This window comes from Cryptomeria japonica, chromosome 5 (genome assembly GCF_030272615.1).
Source record: "Cryptomeria japonica chromosome 5, Sugi_1.0, whole genome shotgun sequence".
NCBI classification, from domain to species: domain Eukaryota; kingdom Viridiplantae; phylum Streptophyta; class Pinopsida; order Cupressales; family Cupressaceae; genus Cryptomeria; species Cryptomeria japonica.
The window spans coordinates 115595223-115619541 of NC_081409.1; the positions used below are offsets into that span (position 1 = coordinate 115595223).

Below are 24319 nucleotides of genomic sequence, written 5' to 3' on the forward strand. Positions count from 1 at the left end.
AATATGCACCTTTCACATTTGCCAAGCATCCCCACCTCCCCATGCTAATGTCATCTTCAACAAACAAACATTCTTAATAAAATTGAAAGTTTAACACATACATATAATGTAAAAATTTAATTTTAGTAGCAACAGAAGTGATGACAAAATACTTTTATTTCATTATTCTTTGTAAGAAAATAGTTAAAATTTAATGAAAAATAGAATAAAAAACATACATAGAATTGTCATTTCATTGAATATAGGTCAATAAAAAAGAACTAAATAATTATTGTGCTATTGTTCAAAATATTAATTATAGAAATAATATTCTAATTTTATGGAAGAAATAAATAGATTACTTTAAATTCTCTACCATAACATACCAATAAAATGACTTGAATATACAAATTTGTTTTAGTTGGAAAATTTTATATCATCCACAAAAGAGAGATAAACAAATTAAAATATTACATAATTATTTAATTTTGTGAGGTGCATTTCAAGTATAGGAAACCCTAGTGGGTCACCTGTTCAAGTCAAATGTTCCAAACCCTCTTGGTGAAGAAAACATTATCATTAAAGATCCATCGTAGGTTACCAATTTTTATTTTTAAAAAATAAAAAAAATATAAATCAATTTGTAAAATACGCAAGATTTGACCTTTTTATGATAAAAATAGTAAAAAGAAAAAGAAGAGGAAACGCTCGCAGCTGCATGAATCTGGCAGTGAGCATTAAAGAACCACCTCACAGAAACCTAAACATCCCCTTCCATAAAAAGTCAAAAAGTTACGTGTTCGACTCCAATACTCGCACAACAAACCCCGATTGTGCGGAGGCATTTTCCAACGTATTCTGTGATGGTGGAACCCAAATTCGTGCAGAAATTGGCACTCCGGGGGTTAGAGTTGATGCAGACGGTCATGGCTGCATCCTCAAATCCTACATTTAATGGCATCAAGAATATCATGTTCGGCAGAAGTAGTAGTAGTGCGAATGGCCTTAACGTTGTGATTACGGCTGTGGTGGGAGTTGCGCTGGCTGCTGCCCTCGGCGGAGCTGTCATTTACTCCAAAAGGTGAGTGCTTTTTTTCCCTCAATCCCTAAGATCTGGTTATTATGCATAATCATGTGTAGATTGCACATTAGATCACGATATAATGTAGATATTTGCAATCATATCCTAGTACATTAAAATCTGAGATCGAGAATATTGTTCAAACGGTGAAGATTTTGTAGGGAAAATTATATATGAATTTGTGTTCATAACCTAGCAAGTGGAATCCTAGGACATTAGAACAAAGGTTGGGGGATTTCTGGGCCCTGCATTTGTGATTTCAGAAGCAATTATACAGATATTTGTGGTGATAAGTGAGATTGAAAATTGAGGTAATGAAACAAAGCTTGGAGAATTTGTTGGCATCGATAGTTACAATTATCTATATAGAGTTGTATCCTAGGAATGAAATCTTAATTCAAGACATTTGAATAAATGCTGGAGAATTTTTTATAAGTATGGTTGTGGCGGGCCCTACTCTAGGATCGTAATAATTTACTACACTAGTGAAAAATCATAATCTTCAAACTACAGGATCATGATATAAGACATGATTACATGCATATTTGCAGTCAAGAGTCTAGTGCATGAAAGTTCAATTCAAGATAGTTGGAAGAAAGATTGAAGAATTTATTATGATTAATTTAAGATATTGGACACAATCACACAGGTCTATAAAGTCATAACTTGACACATGAAATCTTTAGTTAAGATAATTGAACAAAGTTTTAACAATGTATTTCAACTACTTTTGCGGCAGGCCTTGTGCTTCTTAGCATTGCCGTAGGAGGAGCTCTGTTTTACTTTTAGTATATTTGTAAATGATCAGATCTTTATATTAGGTAAATTACAGAGGTATATTTAGGGATTGTCTACTGCATGTAATATTATATCAGGACTATTGACCAGAGTTTGGAGATTTTTCTCATAACTACAACTGTGTTACATCTTGTGCTTGTCATTGCCATAGGTAGAGTTTCAATCTACTATGTTATGAAGAAACATCACTATCATAATACCAGTCGTAATTGCAAAAATTTGCAATGATAAGGTAGTACATTTGCAATATTAGGCACCATAAATATAATAACAGAAATCAGCAATTAATTGCTGAGCAGACCTGCCGGCAATCCAATCTGAATTGGATCACTGGTTTCTATTCACTTGCTAGCACAATTCCAGAGGGTGATTTTTTTGGGAATGGATTGTGATTTTTTTGTATATTCATAAATAAACCATTTTTTACCAGTTGGCTATGAAATACTTGATTTTTTGGTAAAAGCCTCATTTTTACATTGGAGATTTGAACTTTTTTGGAGCAGATTTGTCATTTCCTAAGTAATGCTTCTATGCATGATTGCACAAATGTTTGCAGTCTTAACCTGGTATCATTAAACAAAAATGTGGAGAATATGTTACAATAACAGCTGTTTTCTTAGTTGCAATTATAGATATCTTTGTTTCCATGACCTAGTTGAATAACTCTTAAATCAAAACAGTTGAATAAGTATGGAGAATTTGTTGTAATTATTGTTGTTGCAGACCTTGTGCTGGGAGCAGCCATAGGTGGAGCCTTACTGGGCACCGTCATAGGTGATATTTATTGTTCACCGCAAGAGGCAAATGCGTTTGTGAAGAAACAAATTTCTTAGTAGATAGGATCATGATATTTGTAAAGAAACGAAATTATTAGTAGATAGGATCATGATATTAGGCTTAATTACACAGTATTCGCAATCATAGTCTGATAAATGAAGTACCCAATCAAGAGAATTGGCTAAGTATGGAAAATTTGTTGCAATTATGGTTGTACTTGTGGTGGTCCTTGCTCTAGGTGGTGCCATGGTTAGAGTTCTGATTTCCTACATTTGTGAAGAAGCAAAGCCCTCAAAAAATAAGATCTTATCATGGATAATTAGATTTTTGCAGTCCAAAACTAGTACTTGAAACCTTAAAACAAGATAATGGAATTATTTAAAAACAGTTTATTGCAAATTACAGTTATGGTTGACTAAACATTGGGAATTGCAATAGATGGAGCTCATTTACTATATATACGAAGAAACAAAACCTGTAGAAGAGTAATATTAGGCATGATTACACAGATATATGCTCCTAAGCTGTAACCTAATGCTTGTGTCAAGTTCGTTGCCGTAGGTGGAGCTTTTATTTACTCTAGAAGGCCTTTACATTTGTAAAGAAATGAAATCCACATAAGGTATGATTACACAGGTATATTGGTACGATTACACGGGCATATGCAGTCATAAGAATCTTGAATCAAGGAAACCAATGGAGAAACATTCCAAGAGGTTATCAAAATTTGCAAAGGAGAAATTCAGAATGTAATGATCCTTTCTACAATCTAAACTAAAATAGACCAATATCTTTACAATACATGTAATTCAAGAAGAATATCATTCATCTAGATCATTATCACTCTGCAAAAATAAAAGAGGAGAACTTTGAAAGAAATAAATCTGTTCTAGACATACTGGAAGTCTGGAACAACCTAAGCTTTGAGGTGAGCCATTCCCAAGTGGTGAATATAAACAATCTTCAGGATAAACTGCTACAGCATTCTGAATATCTGATTTTCCAACTCCTCAAAATGGTTATTCTCCATCTTTTAGGATGAAAGAGGGCTAAAGAGAGAAGATGAGTCTGTTTCTAGATATCTTTCCTAATAATCCAATCACATTCAGTTGACATTTATAACTGAAATTCCAACCACATGTTAACTATTTTAACTAAGTTTCCAACTAAACTCCTAGCATTTAGTTTCTTGTCAAGTCTTTTGTCTGAACTAGACTTATTCCCCTGCTAACTAATCTCTTTCTCAAACTTTGAACTATTTATTTCTATCCTACAATAGAATCGTAATTATTTTATTTATTTATTTTTCTATTTTACTTCCCTAATCCACATGGGCTTATTAGAAATGCATGTGGGCTTATTACAAGTCTACCCTTACTCAATTTATTGGTCCTTAATTGAGTAAATAGTGATGGATCTGAAGTATATCATGTCCCTCCCATGATGTGTTCTTTGTAGGTAGATCCTTAAACTACGCTAGATATTCTGTTAGAACCCTATTCCTTAATATGTGTTCTCTTGTATACTGGATATGCTTTGGTAGCAACATCAATTTTCTTCTTACGCTAAGGGGAGGCAATAATGGTAAAGTTGTCAAATCTTGGCCAATTGCTTTTTTAAATAAATAAGATACTTGGAAGGTATTGTATATCTATGCACTCATAGGTAAATCCAAGAAATAAGTTACTTGCCCAACATGTTTGTTGGTACCCATACGAAGCTTGATGTTTGTAATATTGTATTACTTGGTGCCTCTCTTTTTTCATTAATATATTATTGTTTGCATGTCAAGTCAAGGGAAGTGATGGTGTTCTCTAGGCAGGCTGCAAAGTCATTGTATCATGGTCTTTTCTTCAAATAATGACTCTTGCAAGATACTTGAAGTTGTATTGTTCCAAAGAGAAAATTGGTGATGTCTATGATATTGGAAGGCAAGTATGAAATGGTGAAAGTTATGAAAGCTTCAAAACAGCAAGCTGGCAAAATGGTTGGCAAACTCCTCCCAAATTTCCACCTTTGGCAAAAGATGTAGCAAAATATGTCTCATAAATAAATTGGACAAACATCAAAACCAAGCACACAATTTGGGTGGCTTTGCCACAATGAAATTATGTATACATATGTGGCAAATTGACCTTGAAAGTGTGCTCAGTTGGCAATAGGAATTTCTACCTCATAAGGGGCATACTTTTAGTTGGTAATTGCCAAATGAAACTCTGCCGAAATATCAACAAATAGGATAAATTTATTAGTGATGTGTGCCCAACTCATAACATGGCAAAATGGTTATGAAAGTGCACCTAGCATAAGAGGAGTTGTAGATCAAATTCATGGGCATTTTTTAGTTGGCATTGCCACATGAAAATTTTTGTGAAGTTATTTCAATTTCAATTAAAGAACAAGTTATGAACTATGTATGCTATATATGGATATAAGGAATTATGTCAATGTCTAATAATTCTGATTTTTATCTGCAGGTCTGAAGGAGAGAGATCATTTAATATTTTCTATGTCTTCTCCAAGTGAATTCAATTGGCATATATATCATTTAGGCAACCGGTCAATTGGTGTATTGACCGGTCATGCCTTTTAGGCATGACCGATCAATGCACCCATTGATCGGTGCCTTTACATTTATACCATTAACACAATGCTGATTATCGGTTCAAAAACCCCCGATAGCATATTGTAATATCATAATATAATGACTGATCTATTTAATGAATCGTTTCAGATAAACATCGATGATTCAAAGTGCACAATGAATATAATCCAACCGGTGCATTTGTTAACCAATGTTTAATGCCAAATGAAGCGGTGTATTCATTAAACCCGATAACAAATATGCTCGATATAATTAAGCCCGATAACAGATGTGAATCGGTGCCAATGTTTATGCATCCGGTAGCAAGTATGTATCGGCTAATTTAACCTGATAACTTAATGATAAGCAATGTTTGTACAATCCGATAATCATATGTAATATAAATCAGACATGAGGCATGTAGATGAATAACAGAACAGGAAGGTTAGGAAGATCTTATCTTGCATAAGCTACCATGCATTAACACTCCCTCTTAGCTTTGGAAGATAGATAAGGCAACCTGCATCACATTTCCTTTTCATAACTAAGATAATGTCAGTCAGCAAAAATCATTTATACATGAGAAGTACCATCAAGACATATGATACAAAATAGAAGAACATCACTTGAGCATGTGACATAAAGTATTATTTTAACATGTGATAAAAGTAAGAGAATCATCACCTGATCATGTGAGAAATCACCAAAAACATGTGATCTGTAAGATTCATCAAGATATCACCTAACACATGATATCACGCAATACTTAAGGATAAGTCTATGAGAAAGGTTAGTTTCTCATCATATCCAAGTTGTGATAAGTGCAATAACATTTATAAATGTTTATCACAACATAGTCATGGCACATCCATGACTTACCAGAGATCCAACATGATCAATGGTTGAGATATCACCTACACGTGATATCAGTATTGCCTAACATGCAACACAAGGATAACCATATGAGAAGTGCTAAGTTCTCATCATATCCAAGTTGTGATAATGCAATAACATTTGTACAAATGTTGTATCACAACATAGTCATGGCACATCCATGACTTACCAGTGATCCAACATGATTACTGGTTTGACTATCATAAGATCGTCACCTTATGATGTCTACATACAAGTGTTCAGTATCTGAGAGATCGTCACCTCTTAGATATGAACACAGGTGGCAAGAAGCCAAGAGATAGTCCAAACATGACAAAGAAGTTTACACCTTAAACATCTTAAATATATGTAAGTATAGATTACAAAACAGATTATCTTTCTATCATACCTAAACCTTTTCTGAAGTGATCAACCTTCACTCTGGAAAGTGGTTTGGTTAGAATATCTGTAGTCTGATCTCCTGTACACACATATTCTAACTTTATCACATTCCTGTCAACCATATCTCGTACATAGTGATATGGAATCTCAATATGTTTGGACCTGTCATGAAATACTGGATTTATCATTCTTCATAATGGACTGATATTCTTCAGTCATGGCATCTATCCATACTTGATGTTTGAGTGCATCTGAAACATTGTTAGGTTCAGCTTTAGAGAGATCATTCATAAGTGCAACATAGTCGATGAATTTATTAGGCCTCTTGCTTTCCCTGAAGGTTCCTGAAGGAGCAGCGAACTTCTGAGCTTTTGCTATAGTTTTGGTGGCCCATAGTGGTCTTTTCTTGCGATTATCTATAGGTGGGTCTTGTGTTTCACTTATAGTTTCCTCAAGATACTCCCTCTGAAGCTCAGGAGTAGGTTCTTCTTCTAGGTTAGGAGTAGGATTATGAATTTCAGGTTCTATTGTATTTTGGGCCCTTTTGAAGGCTAAGTCTTCTTCGAAGATTACATCTCTACCGAGTTCAATATTTCTCTGCCCTTGTACATAGATTCTGTAGGCTTTAGAAGTTTCACTGTATCCTACAAGTATTCCCCTTTTTCCAGAGGGTTCTAGTTTTAGTCTTTTCTCTTTAGGTACATGAATATAGACCGGACACCCAAATAACCTAAGATGGCTGATATCTGGTTTTGCCTTGGTAAAGACTTCCTTAGGAGTTTTATCTTCAAGGTGTGAATGAGGACATCTATTTTGTATGTACACAGCAGTGTTAGTTGCTTCTGCCCAAAGGTTCAAGTTTAGATTTTGATCTAGTATCATGGCTTTGGCAGCTTCTACTATGGTCCTATTTTTCCTTTCAGCTACTCCATTTTGTTGTGGATTATAAGGTATTGTCAACTCCCTCTTAATCCCAGAATTTCTACAAAAGTCTTTAAATAGTTCTGATGTGTATTCCCCCCCATTGTCAGTTCTTAAGGTTTTAATTTTGTTTTCAGAGAGATTTTCTGTTAATGTTTTAAACTCTTTGAACCTACTTAGGATCTCTTTTGATTCTTTACATTTCAGAAAGTAGATCCACGTCTTCCTAGAGTAGTCATCAACAAAAATTACATAGTACAAAAATCCCCCTAGCGAGGGTACGGACATAGGTCCACATACATCAAAATGAATTAACTCCAAAACTTTGCTAGTTTTCCTAGTACTATTCTGAAATGCATTTTTTGGTATTTTTACCTAAGGCATACCCTTTGCATGCCTCTGAATGATATTGCTTCAACTTAGGTAGACCTGTGACAAGGTTTCCCATGGTTGACAAAGCTCTATAATTCAGATGGCCTAATCTCCTGTGCCATACTTCATTTGCATTAGTTGCTTCATGGATCAATGCTAGATTGGGCTCTATACATAGCTCATACAAATAGCCTTGTCTTCGACCAATGACCTTAGCGTCTTTGATGGAGGATCTCTTTGGCCAAGCCAACACCTTGTTTTCCATGAAGGTCACTCTGTATCCTTGATCTTCTAGTGCTGATATGGAGATTAGATTTCTTTTGATGCCTGGAACATATAGTACTTCTTCAAGTCGTAGTGACATGCCTGACTTCAGTTTGATGGTGTAGGTTCCAATTCCTCTGACTGGATGTGAAGAATCGTCTCCGATGGTTACTTCCTCATCATCTTTCTCTATCATGGAGTCTAGTATTTCTCTAAAGCCGGTGATGTGTCTGGATGAACCACTGTCGATCACCCATGAGTTAGATTTGTTTGAAGTATGGCTTGTAAGTGTTGAGTAGAGGACATAGTTTTCGGAGTCATTTTCTTTTCTAGATTTTTTCACTTTTGCAAATGTGGCTTGCTTCCCTTTCTCCGGACAGTTTGCAACATAGTGTCCGAATTTGTCACACCTATAACATTGAACATGTGATAGGTCTTTCTTAGAAGTGTTCTTGCCTTGTTTAGCTTTTCTTTTCCTGAATTGCTTCTTTTTGTACTTTTTATTGATGTTTGTATTTAGGACTTGCAAGTCTTCATCTATATTCTTCTGTTTTATTCCTACCTTGTTCAATCGGGATTCTTCTTGTAGACAGTCATCTCTTAGTCTTTCAAACTTAGGATATTTGGACCTTGCACTGATGCCTTGGACGAATGTGCTCCATCCACTAGGCAACCCATCTAAAGCAATGAGTGTTAGTTCTTTGCCTCGGATCTCGTAGTCCAGAGTTGCAAGTTCATCTTTTAGAATTGATATCCGCATGAAGTAGGCGTTGATTGTCTCCCCTTTGTTCATGGTGATATGATTTATTTCTCGTTTTAGTGCTAGAGTACGACTTGCATTTGATATCTCAAATGTCTTTTCAAGTGCCTTGAACATTTTATAAGCCGTCTCCTGCTTTCTAATGATGGGCATTATATTATTTTTTACCCCATCCACTATTATTTTAATAGCCTTATCATTTCCCTCGATCCATGTGGATTTCTCAGTTTCATCTTCTGGTTGTGCACTTTCAGTTTGGACATATGAATCAACTTTGTTTTCTCTTAAAATCATTTTGATTCTAAACTTCCAAGCTGAAAAATCTTCGCTACCTCCGAGTCTATCTTCGAATCTGATAGCGTTGGCCATTATGGAAATGTGATGTAGTTTGTAACTTAGTCCTTGAATTTTATCAAAATTGAATAGCCTAAGGTTCGATTACCTTGGCTCTGATACCATGTGAAGTTATTTCAATTTCAATTAAAGAACAAGTTATGAACTATGTATGCTATATATGGATATAAGGAATTATGTCAATGTCTAATAATTCTGATTTTTATCTGCAGGTCTGAAGGAGAGAGATCATTTAATATTTTCTATGTCTTCTCCAAGTGAATTCAATTGGCATATATATCATTTAGGCAACCGGTCAATTGGTGTATTGACCGGTCATGCCTTTTAGGCATGACCGATCAATGCACCCATTGATCGGTGCCTTTACATTTATACCATTAACACAATGCTGATTATCGGTTCAAAAACCCCCGATAGCATATTGTAATATCATAATATAATGACTGATCTATTTAATGAATCGTTTCAGATAAACATTGATGATTCAAAGTGCACGATGAATATAATCCAACCGGTGCATTTGTTAACCAATGTTTAATGCCAAATGAAGCGGTGTATTCATTAAACCCGATAACAAATATGCTCGATATAATTAAGCCCGATAACAGATGTGAATCGGTGCCAATGTTTATGCATCCGATAGCAAATATGTATCGGCTAATTTAACCCGATAACTTAATGATAAGCAATGTTTGTACAATCCGATAATCATATGTAATATAAATCAGACATGAGGCATGTAGATGAATAACAGAACAGGAAGGTTAGGAAGATCTTATCTTGCATAAGCTACCATGCATTAACAATTTTGCCTAGCAGATTTAAAAAGTGGCAAACCTATTGGTGATCAGCAGCTAACATAAAAAGGGATAATGATCAGCAGCTAACATAAAAAGGGATAATTTCTTAAGATAGTGTAATGTAGTGGAAATGGGGTTCACTAGTCTAAACATGCAAACTAGAAATCAAACCCAATCCCATTACTTACATTGGACAACAACCAATAGGCCCAACTTCAAACTTTTGGGAGAGCCAAGCACTATGATTGTTGGATATGATAAAAAATTGAAAATGCAAGAACTAGTCTAAATGGTGCAAAATTGACAATAATTAGCATAAATAGACAAATGTAGAATGAGAATTCAATTGAGATGTATAGAACTAGAAATGAGATGTAGAGAGGAACCTATGTCTGAAATCTAAGCTCAAAATGGCTGGACACTGTGGATATGCATCATAGTCTTGACATGTGTCCAAGTCCAAACAGGGAGGAGATCTGGGCTCAGAATCCTTCAAATTAACTTCCCTCCAAATTTCATGTCAAACTAGGAGGACTATGGTGCTTAGCGCCATAGTCCATGTGTTTTCTGCTTCTTTTTCTCTAGTAAGCTCTGTCTCAGTTTGCACAATGCTCCTTTACCTTCATAATTTGTGTGGGACCTGTTCTTGACTACAAATGCACAAAAGGAAAGGAAAATGGTGTTGGGCTGTACAGGAGCTTGCCTAAGTCAAACCCTAGGTAGGTGTTAACCTCCATTCCAACAATGATGATTAGAAAGAGAGCTTACCCTTGCAGGGCAAAGGCTAAATCTGAAATGAAATGATTATACCTTTAATTGGTGATGCAATGCTCTTTAGATAAGTCCTCCAAGTGTTGATGCTGTGAGAATTTGACAAGATCTAGAGTCGAATGGAAAGCACATAAACAAGAGAGAACAAAATATTGATAAGAACAAACTGTATTCTCATCAAGATGCAAAAGACTATTAATTGGATTAACTGGATCAACCAATACAATGAAGATGAGCTTCCTTATAAAGGCAAGGCCAAATGGATATGTGAGCACACGATCATGACATGTGGCCCAATGAGAAACAAGGGTAGGCAGAAGAAATGATAGAATATTCCACTAAAGGTGGATCACCCACTGAAGGTGGAATGTGACAACAAGATAAGACCGCAAAAGGTGGAATTTCTTCTACAAGCAACTTCCCTATGTGCACACTTCCTTGAGAGCCGGGTAGGCAGGAGAAATAATAGAATATTCCATAAGGTGGATCACCCACCGAAGGTGGAATGTGACAACAAGATAAGATCACAAAAGGTGGAATTTCTTCTACAAGTAACTTCCCTTTGTGCACACTTCCCTAAGTGTCTCATATCCAAACTACTATGAAATGCATTGCCTTAAGTTAACTTAAGTAAAGTGTAATCATGAGGCATAATTTAGACCAATAGATGCAATAACATGATAAATGATAAATCATAACAACATCCACCATGAAAACATACTTGAAGATTACTTGCTGTAGCTTGATGCTCCTTGTACTCAAATCTGCTCTTGAGGAAGAATATTTCTCAAGGCATATTTGCATTTTTCCTGACTTACAATGGTCATATCCCAATATCGAGACCAAATCTGGTAATGTTAAGGCTAACACATTACTCTCCCAAAATTTTAGCCAAAAAGTGTCGGACTATTGGGCCAAGTGACATAGTCTCAACAAAATAGGCCCCGATTTTTAGGGAGGCAAAATATAAGGGCCCTAATCTTAAATCTGGAATTTATATTAGGATTGTTGACATCTATGTATGGGATAAAGTGCATTGAAATTTGAAATAGGATAGAACCCAAATAAGCTTGAAATGATATAGAAAATAGGGCACACTAAAGTAAGGGCCTTGTGTGCGGGAAAAGTGGGGGGATGAAACAGAAAATGTGATTTCAAACTAGTCCACACACCAATGGGACTCTTGGTGCAAGTTATGGAGTTATATTGAATAACTCAACTTCCCAAGGGATGTTCCATTGTTCTTTATCTCACAAGACCCCTCAAGCCAATGCCTTTGCTCTCAGATCACTGAGCAAAGTGAGTTTTAGGGATGACAATCATGAAAACGAGGGATATTTATCAATCTAGCATGGATGAATTCCTAGCTATGCATGATACTAAGTCTAACATGATTTAAACTAGCATGGATATGATAATAAGATGAAAGGATTAGTAACAAAACTATCCTAGCATGCTATACTAGTCTACCATGATTATTTTGTGATAATACAAATGCCTATTTAAGATGCTATGAAGATTATTTCTATCAAAGAGAGGCTAAATGCTTGATAAAAATGATTTAGATTAGATGCTTAGTAAAATGTCTATAAGTTTGATACTAAAGACTTGGATATGAAAATGGAGGAATGAGGGCTCTATTTATAGGAAAAACAGGGCAATGAAGGGTCAAGACTGGATAATCTTATCAAGGGTCAAGATTGAAAGTTATCAATCCATGTTTACAATTCTCACCAATGAAATGGTGACAATTGTCAACATAAGACTGCTTGAGAGGAGATGTAAGAAGCATTAAATGCTTGAGAAGACCTCATGGTTACCTTAGGAGGTAAGGGTTAAGGTTAGGTTAAGGTTATCCATTGGATAAAGCTTTTACCCAAAGGATAAACTCTTGTGCAAGGGTTAAAGGAATAACCATGGTCAAAGCAATGAATGCTTGATGAGACCCTTGGGTTAGATGAGGGTTGAGTTAGAAAGAAAGTCTCTAATCATGCAAGAAGGTTGAGTTAACCATTAATGGTTTGGAAGACTTTCAAGGTTAACTTGTTGGAGACATAAAGCCTTTAATGTTTTTCAAAGACTTGGAGGGTTTGAGAAGTCACTTCCCTTTGTTTAGGGATGTGACAATATTTAGGAGATGGGTTAGGCTAAATTAGAATTGATTAGAAGAATCTAGAAGGGGGTTTAGAGAGGCAAGTGGGAGATGTAGGATTTTGCAAGTGGATGGAGGGTAATTTTAATTAAAATAAATTACTTTATTTCAACTAAAATAGATGCGACTTGCATAATTACAAGTGGGGGATTTAAATGAATAAATTAGATTTATTTATTTGCAATGAACAATTTAATTAAATGTGAATTTAATAAAAAAGGGAAGAAAGGGGAATTGATTAAATAAAGTGATTTATTTAATTAAAGGGGTAGAAAAAGGCTTAGGTGAATTTAATTAAATAAATTGAATAATTTATTTAATCAAATAGATGAATGTGAATAATTTAATTAAATAGAGGAATGAGATTAAAAATGAATATTAAATATTCACTTAAGAAAGTGGTCATTTTTATACGTCTACAGACCTAAAGAGGAGTGAAATTGTAAGGGGTTACAATTTATGACACTACATATAGGTGCATAGTTTTTGTTGAGACATGGACCAGCTAGGACTTGAACCTAGGACCTTCCATATGCTGCTGGAGTGCTCTACCACTGAGCTACTGGCCCCTCTTGGACCAATCCATCGTTGGTCCGGGTGTGGCTTATTTCCAACACCAACACCCCCCCTTAAGCCACACTTCTCGTGTGCTTGGAGATCCTAGCCTGGACCTAGCTCTGATACCATGTTGAGACATGGACCAGCTAGGACTCGAACCTAGGACCTTCCATATGCTGCTGGAGTGCTCTACCACTGAGCTACTGGCCCCTCTTGGACCAATCCATCGTCGGTCCAGGTGTGGCATATTTCCAACACCAACAGTTTTTGGTGGTAGGAACAAACTAGGCTCCACCATTTCTTCATGAAAAGTAGCTATCCCTCAAGTGAAGTGTGCTAGCATAAGAAGGGACAAAGGGACGTAAAATGAGGCACACGTTTTGAGTGGTTTAGCCACTAACTTTGTCCTCTTAAATGATGGCAAATAGATAAGTTATGTGCACCCAACATGTGAAAAGGTTTCAAGTGGATTTAAGGCACACCTTTGTGATGGCTTGGTCATTCAAAATCTTGTCCAAGTGCACTTCTCAATGGCAAATGTGAAGCAAATCTCCACTTAGTTACAATCATTTTAGACACTTTCCAGTTGGCTTGGCAATGACAACTTATCCAAGCGCACTTTTGATGGTTTAAAGCCAAACAATTCTTGTTCAACACGCATTCCTATTTTCTAGTTTATATGGTATGGAATCTATCTTAACTACTCTAAATCCCTAACTACAGTCCTCAATGCACATGAACTGCATACCCAGGCACAATTTGGGTTATGATTGGCTTAACATAACATTTACATTTCAGTAGGATGTTGAATCAACAAGAATTTGAGGAGATGGGAAAACTGGAATGCCATGGCACAAATTTGCTGTGTGCTGGCAAACTGTTGCTTTCCTCAGTATCAAAGTCACTACTTTTAAATTTTTTTACAGCAATGAATCTGTGATCGCCTTGGTGAATCTTAAACTACCCCAACAAATCTAGAACCACCCTAGTGATTTTGAAATTGCCCACTGTTGTAGACAGATGATTTCGTCAATAGAGAGAAACATATTCAGAGTTCACTGCTTTCTCATTTGCTGAAGCCTGCTTATAGATGCCCCCATACCACTTGAAACACCTTTAGCATCCAAGTGCATGTCACCTATTCTAGACCTCTCGGTCCTCTTTTCAGATCACACCTCCTTGATAGGGAGGCTCTTGGTTCCTAGAAGCTATACATACTCAATGGCAGAGGGAGGATGAACCCCTTAACTAATGACGGTATACCATCTCACCTTGCACTGCAAAGTAAACATCAATCAAACTTTGGAACACATCTGTCTGTAATTGTCCATGTGATACAATGATAAACTGCTTGAACAAGGAGAGAATTGATCGACATTAGTTTTCTCCTAGGGATTGATTCTTGTGTTCTCACTTTACATCTTTCCATGAAGATTTAAAACCTCGTCGAGCTGTTCTTTGCCTCTGTAAGCAAATAACACGAAGCTCACTCTTTCCACCTTTGATGGGATGATACTTATTTGCTCTCTACAAGACATTGCTTTCCACTCATGCATTTAGGGTCTGCTAATCTGTAAAGAGGGTGGTGATATCACTCACTGCTATTAGGAAGTGGATATGCTATACATGGAGAACTAAAAGCAAACATAAACTTGCACTTAAACCACTCAACAATGGAAGTGTCAATACCATTGTTTTGTGCAAATGAAATGAATAGAACAAACTATTTAAATTGACAAACACAATTGGAGTGAAAAACAAGGAGCAACAACTCCTCACTCCACTATGTAAAAGGTAGTACAGATGATTAATGAAGCACTCTCGGCCTCAACAAGCTCCTTTACAGACTTTGGAGCTTTGAGTACACCAACTATACACTCCCCTGCTACATATAGACCGGCTTACACTAGCTTAGTCCCAAAACAATGGCATCACACACCACAAACATGAGAGCCCTCTACCAAACGTGGAGAAGCATCTTATCACCAAAGATGAGAAGACGAAAGATCAAACATCTAAACTGAATATGAAATGCTGAACATTACAATTTCCAACTCACTGCCCACATAGAGATGTGTTCGTCAATTTAATAGTGAGAAAGCTCGGGGGTAAAAATGTATTTGCTGCTTTATATGATGAAGCAATCAATCTGTGTACCCTTATTAATTACTATATCATATAATCGGCATAGAGTTTTTCTTACCCTGCTTATGAGGGCTATTCTCCAGCTGCAACTTCCAACAAGTGAACTCCAAATGACCATCTTTACTGTAATGATTACAATGCACATATTTCTTCCTTGAGCTGTTCCTTATCTTGGCTTTATCTCCAGTTATGTTTGGATAGGATGGAGGGCCATCTATCTCAAGGTAATGAGAATGAGCACATGTCTCATCCATGTCCACTGACTTGGCAAGCAACATAGACCTGTGAAGATGGATATGCCAATAACTGAAGTCTCAAACCATATGGTTGCTACTACAGAACAATAGCCATAGTCCTGTGAAGATGGATATGCTGATAACTCAAGTCTCAAACCATGTGGATGCTACTACAGAACAATAGCCATAGTCCTCTCCTTCTTATCATCAATCTTGACAAGGCGTGGAGATATTCTGTGTTCTTGTGTTACTAGAGAAGAATGTGAAGGTTTTGTTGGTGTTCCTGAATTACCCTTTTCTCCTAGTGAAAAGAATACAAAAAGGGAAGCAAGATATTTTAATGAAGATACAATTGAAGATGGTGGAGAGACTACATGGCCAATGATGAAGATTTCACGCTGAATTATTACTTTCATGCATATCGCAAGATGACAAGAAATACTGAAACTGTGCAAAAGCAAGGAACAATCATACTACAACAAATAATCGTCTTAGAATGCCAAAGGTAGAGACCTCAAATTTGATGGTTCAGAGAAATTGAACCTGTTCATAAGTTGAATGTATATTTTAATATGAATCCAATGATTGATCCAGAAAAGATTGAGTTTTCATGGCTACACTTGGAGGAAACTGCATATGATTGGTGGCACCATCATGATCTGGATGTCCAAGATGGTTTTAGAGATGAGGTCTTAAAGTGGCAGATTCTCCTATTTTTGTTCAAGTTTTTTCCACCATTTGTGCAGATCATATTTGTGTGGCCCCAGCTCTCTTGAGTCAATGTTAATAAAGAAGGGAAGGCCAGTCTATTCACCAACTTCTGAACTGATTAAGCTAGATTGCCATGGCCGTCACTTGTGTCGGTGAGCAAGTCCACCAGCTTATTAGTTTCCCAATAATAGCGGGACAAACTAATATGCTGGAAATGCTGTGATATTATGATATTGCTATCAGGATTCAGCTGTGTAGTTTTCGAGTCAAAGTCATCGACCCATGTTTCATGAGTAGTGGTTCACAAGAACCCCTCTCTCATGAGAATGAATGGTCCACTTAGCACTCCTTGCATCTAGGTGATGCTCACAGAGGTGAAGCATTGGGCCTTCCCGGGAGGTCACACATCCCAGTACTTCTCCTACTCAAGCGTGCTTAACCACGAAGTTTCCTTCAAGGTTAAACCCCCAAAGCTTCCAACATGGCATGTGACCTTTTTTCATTGCTAGGATCATGATCTGAGAATCCTTTTTTACTTCAAGAGTTGAAGTTGTAATCGATAAGCCAACCTCATTGGCTTTATTGTGCAATCAATGGGAAGAAATCTAAAAGAGGTCACAATTCGTCAATCTAAGTTATCTCTTATGTTGCAGCCAGCACCAGCATGACCTGGGTTGATTTTTGAGGCCTCATCAAAATGGAGTTTCCAACTTGAGGGGGTTGGAGGGGACTACTTGACAAAGGAAAGAGTAACTCCAATTCTTTTAATCCAATTCATTGGGTATAAATAATACATTATAAGATAAATTCTTGAATTCTGCTTATAGTGGGGAATGAAGGATTAAGACTAAATAATTTATTTTTTTAAAATTTTAGTATTGCTCTTTCATGGACTCCATTGTAGAAGAAACAAATCTTTAACCCTTTTCCTTTTGTTTGCTGTAGAAAAGAACTAAATACTATGTCATATTCTTCCTTCAGTGTTAAGTTAGATTAGGTGTACTTTGATACTGATGATCTTATTCTAGTTACTTCAATGTTAGGTTGATCTTATTACAGTTTGGTACAGTAAGCTTATTATAAATCCTGGCATTAACAAGGTAAGCTGGTAAGTCATAGTTCCAAAACCACCTTCATTCCTTTGTAAAAATTGCAAGTCTGAATCACAAGATGCTAAACCATAGTTCCAGGACTCGCCAGGACTCGCCGAGTCCTGGCAAGTCCCAAGACTCGCCGAGTGACCCTAGCCGAGTCTCAGGGACTCGTGACTCTCCAGGACTCGCTCTAGGCAAAAATCACCAGTTCTGCTGAGTTTTTGCCGAGTCCTGTTGATGTTTTGCCGAGTCCCGAGTTGGGTCAGCCTTTCCGAGTCCGAGTCTCATTTCTTTGTGCTAAACACTAAAAATTGTATTGATAAATTCTTGCCAATCCTCCAAATTGAAGAGGTGCTCTCAAGTCTCAGAATATTTGCCTGTATTATTACCAGGAAGATTGTAAGGTCTAATAGCTGGCTTCTCTTTGATGAAATCATAGGGGGCACGGTATTATAGGCTTCCCTTATATTGTGCTCTACTTCAGGAGAAGTCTGATTGTTTTCTCAGTCATTTTTATTAATAGACTGTTTTTTGTCCATGACAGAGGATAAAAGGCTTGAACATTTCCCTTCTAGAGACTACATGTGATTGGTAGATGATCTTTAATAGAAAACATTCATACGAATCATACCCAGTCCAATTACGTGTCATAGTTTAATATAGTTGAATATCTATCTATAAATGTATGGTAAGGAGCTAACTCGATTTCTCTTGTTTTGTTATGCACCATCCCCCTTATGATTGGTATCTCTACTTTACCCGATACATTTTCAGTGAATATTCTTTATAATCTTGCCAATATAAAATCTCACTGGCATTAATCTTAATTATATCATTAACTCATTGAAAGGAAATGTAATCATAAGTTAGTTTTTTAATATAATTTTGGTGTTCTAGTTATCTTTTTGGATGATTTATTATGCTGATTATCTCGGACTATGTTTTGAGATGTGGGTTCTCTATTTGCCATTGAAACAAAAGAACATTTTTTATTTCTGCAGGCCATTTACTTCATAAATGATGTGACAGGAGACTGAAATGTTTATATCTCAGTGTGGCTGCAAAGCTGGCCATGCTATATCTCTAGTCATGCCTAACAGGTTGCCACAATTCTACAGTCTAAAACACTTGAGTTTTTGTGACTATTCCCTCTGCTGATCAGAAGTGTGGCTAAAATGCTTCACAGGTTGTAGAAGAGGAATATTTTTGTCAGAACGTTGCCAATCATGCACTATTATTCATTGTATGCCCATTTTTACCTTGGGGATTTTATGCATTCTTTTTGGCAAGGTGCTCTCAGCTGATACTGAATCTTGTGCGCAGGGGATCTTTCAGATCACATTGGGCTCATAAAAGAAAGCGGCACCCTCTTTCACGTCAGCAGTGGTCAACTGCCTTTCTACCAGACGGTCGTCTTGCTGATGGGGGACTTAAGGTCTTGAAACAAGTACGCAGTGGGGTATGTATCTTGTTTGCATGGTCTCTTTAGGATTCCTCTTGCCAATTAGTTAGTTATTTACACTTGAACCATGAATGACTTTCTAGGGATATTTCTAAAGGTTCGCATAGGCTATCTAGGATTCCTCTTGCCAAATAGTTCACTATTTACATTTGAATTATGAATGACTTTCCAGAGGCATTTTCAAACCTTTTGACATCAAATATATTTATTTTCATAAATTTCCTCCCAATATACATTTGGCATAATTATAGCATTATTGTTTGGCATCTTCACTTTGACACCCATTTAAAAATTTTTACACTTGCTTGTTTAGATTTTCAAATTTCGTGGTTCTTGATTTTGAATTGCACTTCATAGTATATGCCAAACGAACTTTCTACCATAGTATTTTTTAATGATCCTTACATATGGTAGTTCTTCTTCTATGCTGGCTGGTCAAATTGTTGGAAATTAGCTAATGTGCTCTATTTTTCAGTCCTGAATGTAATGTCCCCTACCTGATTAACATAATTAATCTATTTCAATACACTAAAATTGATTAAGAGACTAATCATGAAGCCAGTCATTGATATTCTTCAATTATTAGTTATTAACAAGTGCTTGTTTATTTTCCTCATTAGATGATTAATTTCACTAGCAGTCGTCGAGTCTCCCAGCATCAGCGGTTCCCACAGGTTATGCCTGTCTAGGAGGAGATCCAATAGTCTTTAGATATCAGACCCTGCTACTACTTCAGTTTTAAGGGAGAAGGGTCTATGTATGTTACCAAAGCGCTTAGAGACCAAATATGATAGGTTCCCTATACAGATCCAAGCCCCTACCTATCTTGGGTCTATACCCTCAAGGCTTATGGGTCGCTGATCCCCACCCTATCTTGGGACTTGACCTATTGCTTGTATTTAGACTGCCCCTCTTTGGAACATCTCATCCCCATCTTCTTAAATACTGACAGTAATAACATGATTTAGGCTATAAGTATACTAACTTCTCGTGTATTATGAATATATATGAAATTAAGTAGGACTCTCATACATATTGCAGTTTATATTAATATTACTACTAAATTCTGCATAACAACATTATCAGGCTTCATATATTAAGCATACATATTAAGCACATCCCCATGCATACCACCAAGAACACACATGTGGCTTCATATATTAAGCATACATATTAAGCACATCCCCATGCATACCACCAAGAACACACATGTTACTGCCTGTAACTTAATAACAGTTCTGATCTGATCTGATCAATGGCGATGTCCCTAGATGCTTTTGATTCCTTCCCTTTATATCTCTCAATGTGAGGGAGAGGTCACACCTCTTCATCATGTATGCCCTTTGGCAAGAGACACACGCTTTCACCATTAGCACCCTTTGAAAAAGTGCAACTCTTCATTATTTCTGCCCTTTGAAAGGGACACAATCTTCCATAATCAGATCTGCACTTCTTATTTAAATCAGATCTGCACATCTCATTTCCAAATTCTCCCCCTCCTCAAATGAGGTTCTCTTCTCCCTTTTATATCTCACATTTGAGGGAGTTGCAACTTATCATTTCATGCCTTTTGACCATTCATTAACTTTAATCAAAATATAATTATATTTAATTATATTCTGTTTAATGTGATTTTTATATTTATTCTTTTGGATTTTAATTTTATTATGATTATTATTATTATTAAATTATATTTCAAAATAGGGACATTACACTGAACATCTCCTGGCCAATCTTATTTCTTCTTCCAACTTTAAGTTTGTAGGATTATTTTCACTGGCAATCTTAGAGAAAGCATTAAACACATTTAAACATCTTGCTTCTGCTCTCGCAGCATAGTATCAAGTTATCAAATTCTTGTACACGGGCTGGTCATTATGTTGGAAATTTACTAATGCACTCCATTTTTCATCTTGAACATCTCTTAGCCCATTTCATTTCTCCCTCAGCTTATATTTGTAGGATTAAGGTCACTATCTCTCTTTGAGAGAACACCAGAAGCCACCATATGCATATTTAAACATCCTTTGTTCACTGTAGCTTAATATTGAGTTATCAAATTCATTGAATTTTTAACAATAGTTTATGCATTGAAGTTTTTCAGGTTTTACTGTCCAGTTATTTGGTCTGGAATCTTTCCATTTTGTTTCTTCTGCTTTTGATTTTCCAATAGAATTTGTACCGAGTTATGATTCTCTATTGCTTGTAAATCACTTTGAAAATGTTATCTGTTTTCTTGCAACTGAAATATTATTATATTTTCAGAAGTTTTCATATCTAGCTGTGTCATTAATGTCTTGATCCTTACACATTATTTGCAGTCTTATTTGCTTTGTTAATTTCAGGGCATTGACTCAAGTATAAGAGCTGAAGTTTGGCCATTCCTTCTTGGAGTGTAAGCATCTCTTTTCACTGTCTTCGTTGATATGTTTGATATTACACTATTAATTATTATTTCGTTCCTTTTGTTTTCTGGCCAAAAATTCTGAAGGCATCGAGGCATCAGTTATGCTTGTCATGCTAATAAGTTCTATTTGTGTTAAATATTAAATACAAAGGAATTGTGTCTACCAATGAATTTGGACTTCACATGTTGTAATTGTGAAGGCTTATTTCTGTACTTAAGGTGACAAGCTTTCATGATGCGAATTTAGTGGTGATGCACTTTGTACAGATATAGCTTGAACAGTTCAAAAGAAGAAAGGGATCTTGAAAGAAATCACAAAAGGTAAGTGTAAGAATTTGGATCGTATCTCAGGCAGAAGGGCATTTGCAAAATATGCATATCATTTGGCAAAATTTGTTAGGTTATTATTTAGCTGTAATACAGCTGATGGATTCAAGGAAGAGTAGCACTAAAATGAATCTATGTTCATACGTTGGAAATGTTCAATTAGATGAATTTACTATTTATGCTTGAATCAGCATATAGGATTCATTCTTTGTGTATAAGGTTTTTTTAAAGCTTTTCCTTTTGAGTAATTGGAAGGCTGTGTTTTGAGCATGTGAGAGCTGTGTGTTCTTAATCAGAGAGGAGTATGAACAGCTGAGAATACAGTGCCAGTGTCTGCCAAATGAAGAAATTAGTGAGATGATCAGCGAGGTAATTAATTGCAGTACAGAAGCACAGGAATTTGGATCACAAGAAGCTGATGCATTTTCTCACTCAGTTAAAGACACAGGAATGACAAGTGAACCTATTTTTAGAGAAGTGGACAGTCAAGATGAAGAGGATTCGAAGTTGTTGGAGTCCTCTCCTGGTAACAGTTTGCAAGTAAAGTATGACACCTCATCAGATAATGAATCCATCACTGAAGATGATCTCAACTCAAACAAATTTTCTGATAGTCATAAGAATGGAAATGGAAAAACTGAGGCCTTCTCAGATATTGAATCTTCAGTTGAAGATAATTCCAATCTGGATGATTTTTCTGCTATGGTAAAGGATAGGCACCAAGAAAAAAACACATCAGCAGATATCGAATACAAGGTTGACAGGATAGAGTGGCTGAAGAAAACCCGTCCTAAGGCATTGGAAGATTTCAGTACATGGCAGAGGATAATTCGTCTTGATGCTGTACGTATGAATGCAGAATGGGTACCTTACTCTTCTTCCCAGGCAAATGTTACAGAAGAAGAAGCATCCAGGTTAGCTTCCCTTGTGGGATTGAAAAATGATGAGCACCTAGAACCATGTCAGAAGCATCATGCAGCAAGATTAGTTGCAATCCTTGAAACTTATGCTCTATATGACCCAGAGATTGGATATTGTCAAGGAATGAGTGATCTTCTCTCTCCTTTTGTGGCATTGACGGATGAGGATTATGAAGCTTTCTGGTGTTTTGTCCACTTTATGCATGTTGCCCGTGACAATTTTAGATTAGATGAAGTGGGTATTCGCAAGCAACTGAATATGGTAGCAAGAATTATCAAAGCTAAAGATCCACACCTGTATAAGCATTTAGAGAAACTTGAAGCTCAAGATTTTTTCTTTGTGTACAGGATGGTGGTAGTGCTTTTTAGAAGAGAGCTGACATTTGAGCAGACACTTTGTTTGTGGGAGGTCATCTGGGCAAATCAAGCAGCTGTTAGAGCAGGAATAAAGAAATCAGCTTGGAGGAAGGGTAAGCGGAGGGCTCCTCCCAGTAATGATTTGTTATTGTATGCAATAGCAGCATCTGTCTTGCAAAAAAGGAATCTCATTATTGAAAAGCATACTGGAATGGATGACATTCTTAGAGAGTGCAACAGCATGGCAGGTCATTTGGATGTTTGGAAACTCCTGGATGAGGCCCATGACTTAGTGGCTGCCCTTCATGATAAAATATAATACAACAATTATTTTGGGTCATTTTTTTTGGTTTATGAAATATAATCTTCGTTGAGTTGTGCCCCTAAACCCTATGCACGGATGGTGCTCCCGTTTAATAGTATTAGTTTTTCTTGAGCTTCTAATTAAAATCTTTAGACTTTAATAACCATTTGACTGGAAAGCTTGAATTATTCTTTGTCAAATTGTTGAATAATTTAGCTTCTAGTTATATAAAATATCATTGTACTATAGCTTCTAGCTTAACCTCTCTATGTGATAAAATGCAGGACTCTCTGAATTTGAAAGGTTGTTATGGTAAGTTTTGTTACATATGATATTAATTGACTGTCATGAATATTAAAAAAAAAAAATATCTTCATTGAATTTATTGTGTTCCTATGAGATTTAAGCCATCAAGCACAATTCAATCAATGATGTTATACTTAGCACCAGCGAGCCCTAATTTAAGTTTCTGTTTTATAGCAACAGCCATGCAAAGCACCACTCATTACACAAAAGAAAAACCAAGATGAAACAATCCAACCAAATGACCAGGGAAGCATCCTAATTTATGTTAATTCTGTAAGATGTAAAATACATAGGTCTCTTTTCTTAGTTTTCCAGCTTTGTAATTTTAGGGAAAAAATTTCAAGTAGTGTTTCTTATAGAATTCCCATTAAAATATGTCGAGTATTATTGGAACTAAAGCTCCAAGCATTCTTCTCAGCTTATACTTTTAACCTGGACAAATATCAATAAGAAATACGAAATTAGAGATGGGAGCATTAGTCAGTGGCATTGGAAGTTTACTGTTAATAATGGATTGCCACACAGGGTATTGGAAAATCTCAAATGTTCTCTCTTGAATATTTCCCAGTCTAAATTTTACTTCAATCAAAGCCTTTATAGGAAA

The 24319-nt window shown here is 36.2% G+C and overlaps 1 protein-coding gene across 8 annotated transcripts; it reads left to right on the forward strand.

Moving 5' to 3' along the window:
* The first annotated feature begins 668 nt into the window (after nucleotides 1-668).
* On the forward strand, nucleotides 669-23719 carry LOC131066983 (rab GTPase-activating protein 22). Of its 8 annotated transcripts, none has more exons than XM_058001907.2 (6): nucleotides 1046-1060; nucleotides 18634-18732; nucleotides 18956-19091; nucleotides 21440-21489; nucleotides 21769-21822; nucleotides 22125-23719. In XM_058001907.2, the coding sequence occupies exons 2-6, from the start codon at nucleotides 18671-18673 to the stop codon at nucleotides 23422-23424; spliced, it is 1602 nt and encodes a 533-aa protein (XP_057857890.1). In that variant the 5' UTR covers nucleotides 1046-1060; nucleotides 18634-18670; the 3' UTR covers nucleotides 23425-23719. The 8 variants fall into 8 exon arrangements, with proteins under 8 accessions (XP_057857881.1, XP_057857872.1, XP_057857890.1 ...); XM_058001913.2 differs by lacking the exon at nucleotides 1046-1060 and adding an exon at nucleotides 18819-18875 and having other exon boundaries at nucleotides 18635-18732; XM_058001898.2 differs by lacking the exon at nucleotides 18634-18732 and having other exon boundaries at nucleotides 669-1060; nucleotides 18968-19091.
* Nucleotides 23720-24319: the final 600 nt, after the last annotated feature.

What these genes read in the sequence shown, in the direction of transcription:
- LOC131066983 (XM_058001889.2), top strand. Translation starts at nt 843, where the DNA reads ATGGTGGAACCCAAATTCGTGCAGAAATTGGCACTCCGGGGGTTAGAG. An exon ending in GCTGTCATTTACTCCAAAAG is followed by an intron (nt 1,061 to 18,955) that starts GTGAGTGCTTTT and finishes TCTTGTGCGCAG; the next exon opens with GGGATCTTTCAGATCACATT. An exon ending in TGGCCATTCCTTCTTGGAGT is followed by an intron (nt 21,490 to 21,768) that starts GTAAGCATCTCT and finishes CACTTTGTACAG; the next exon opens with ATATAGCTTGAACAGTTCAA.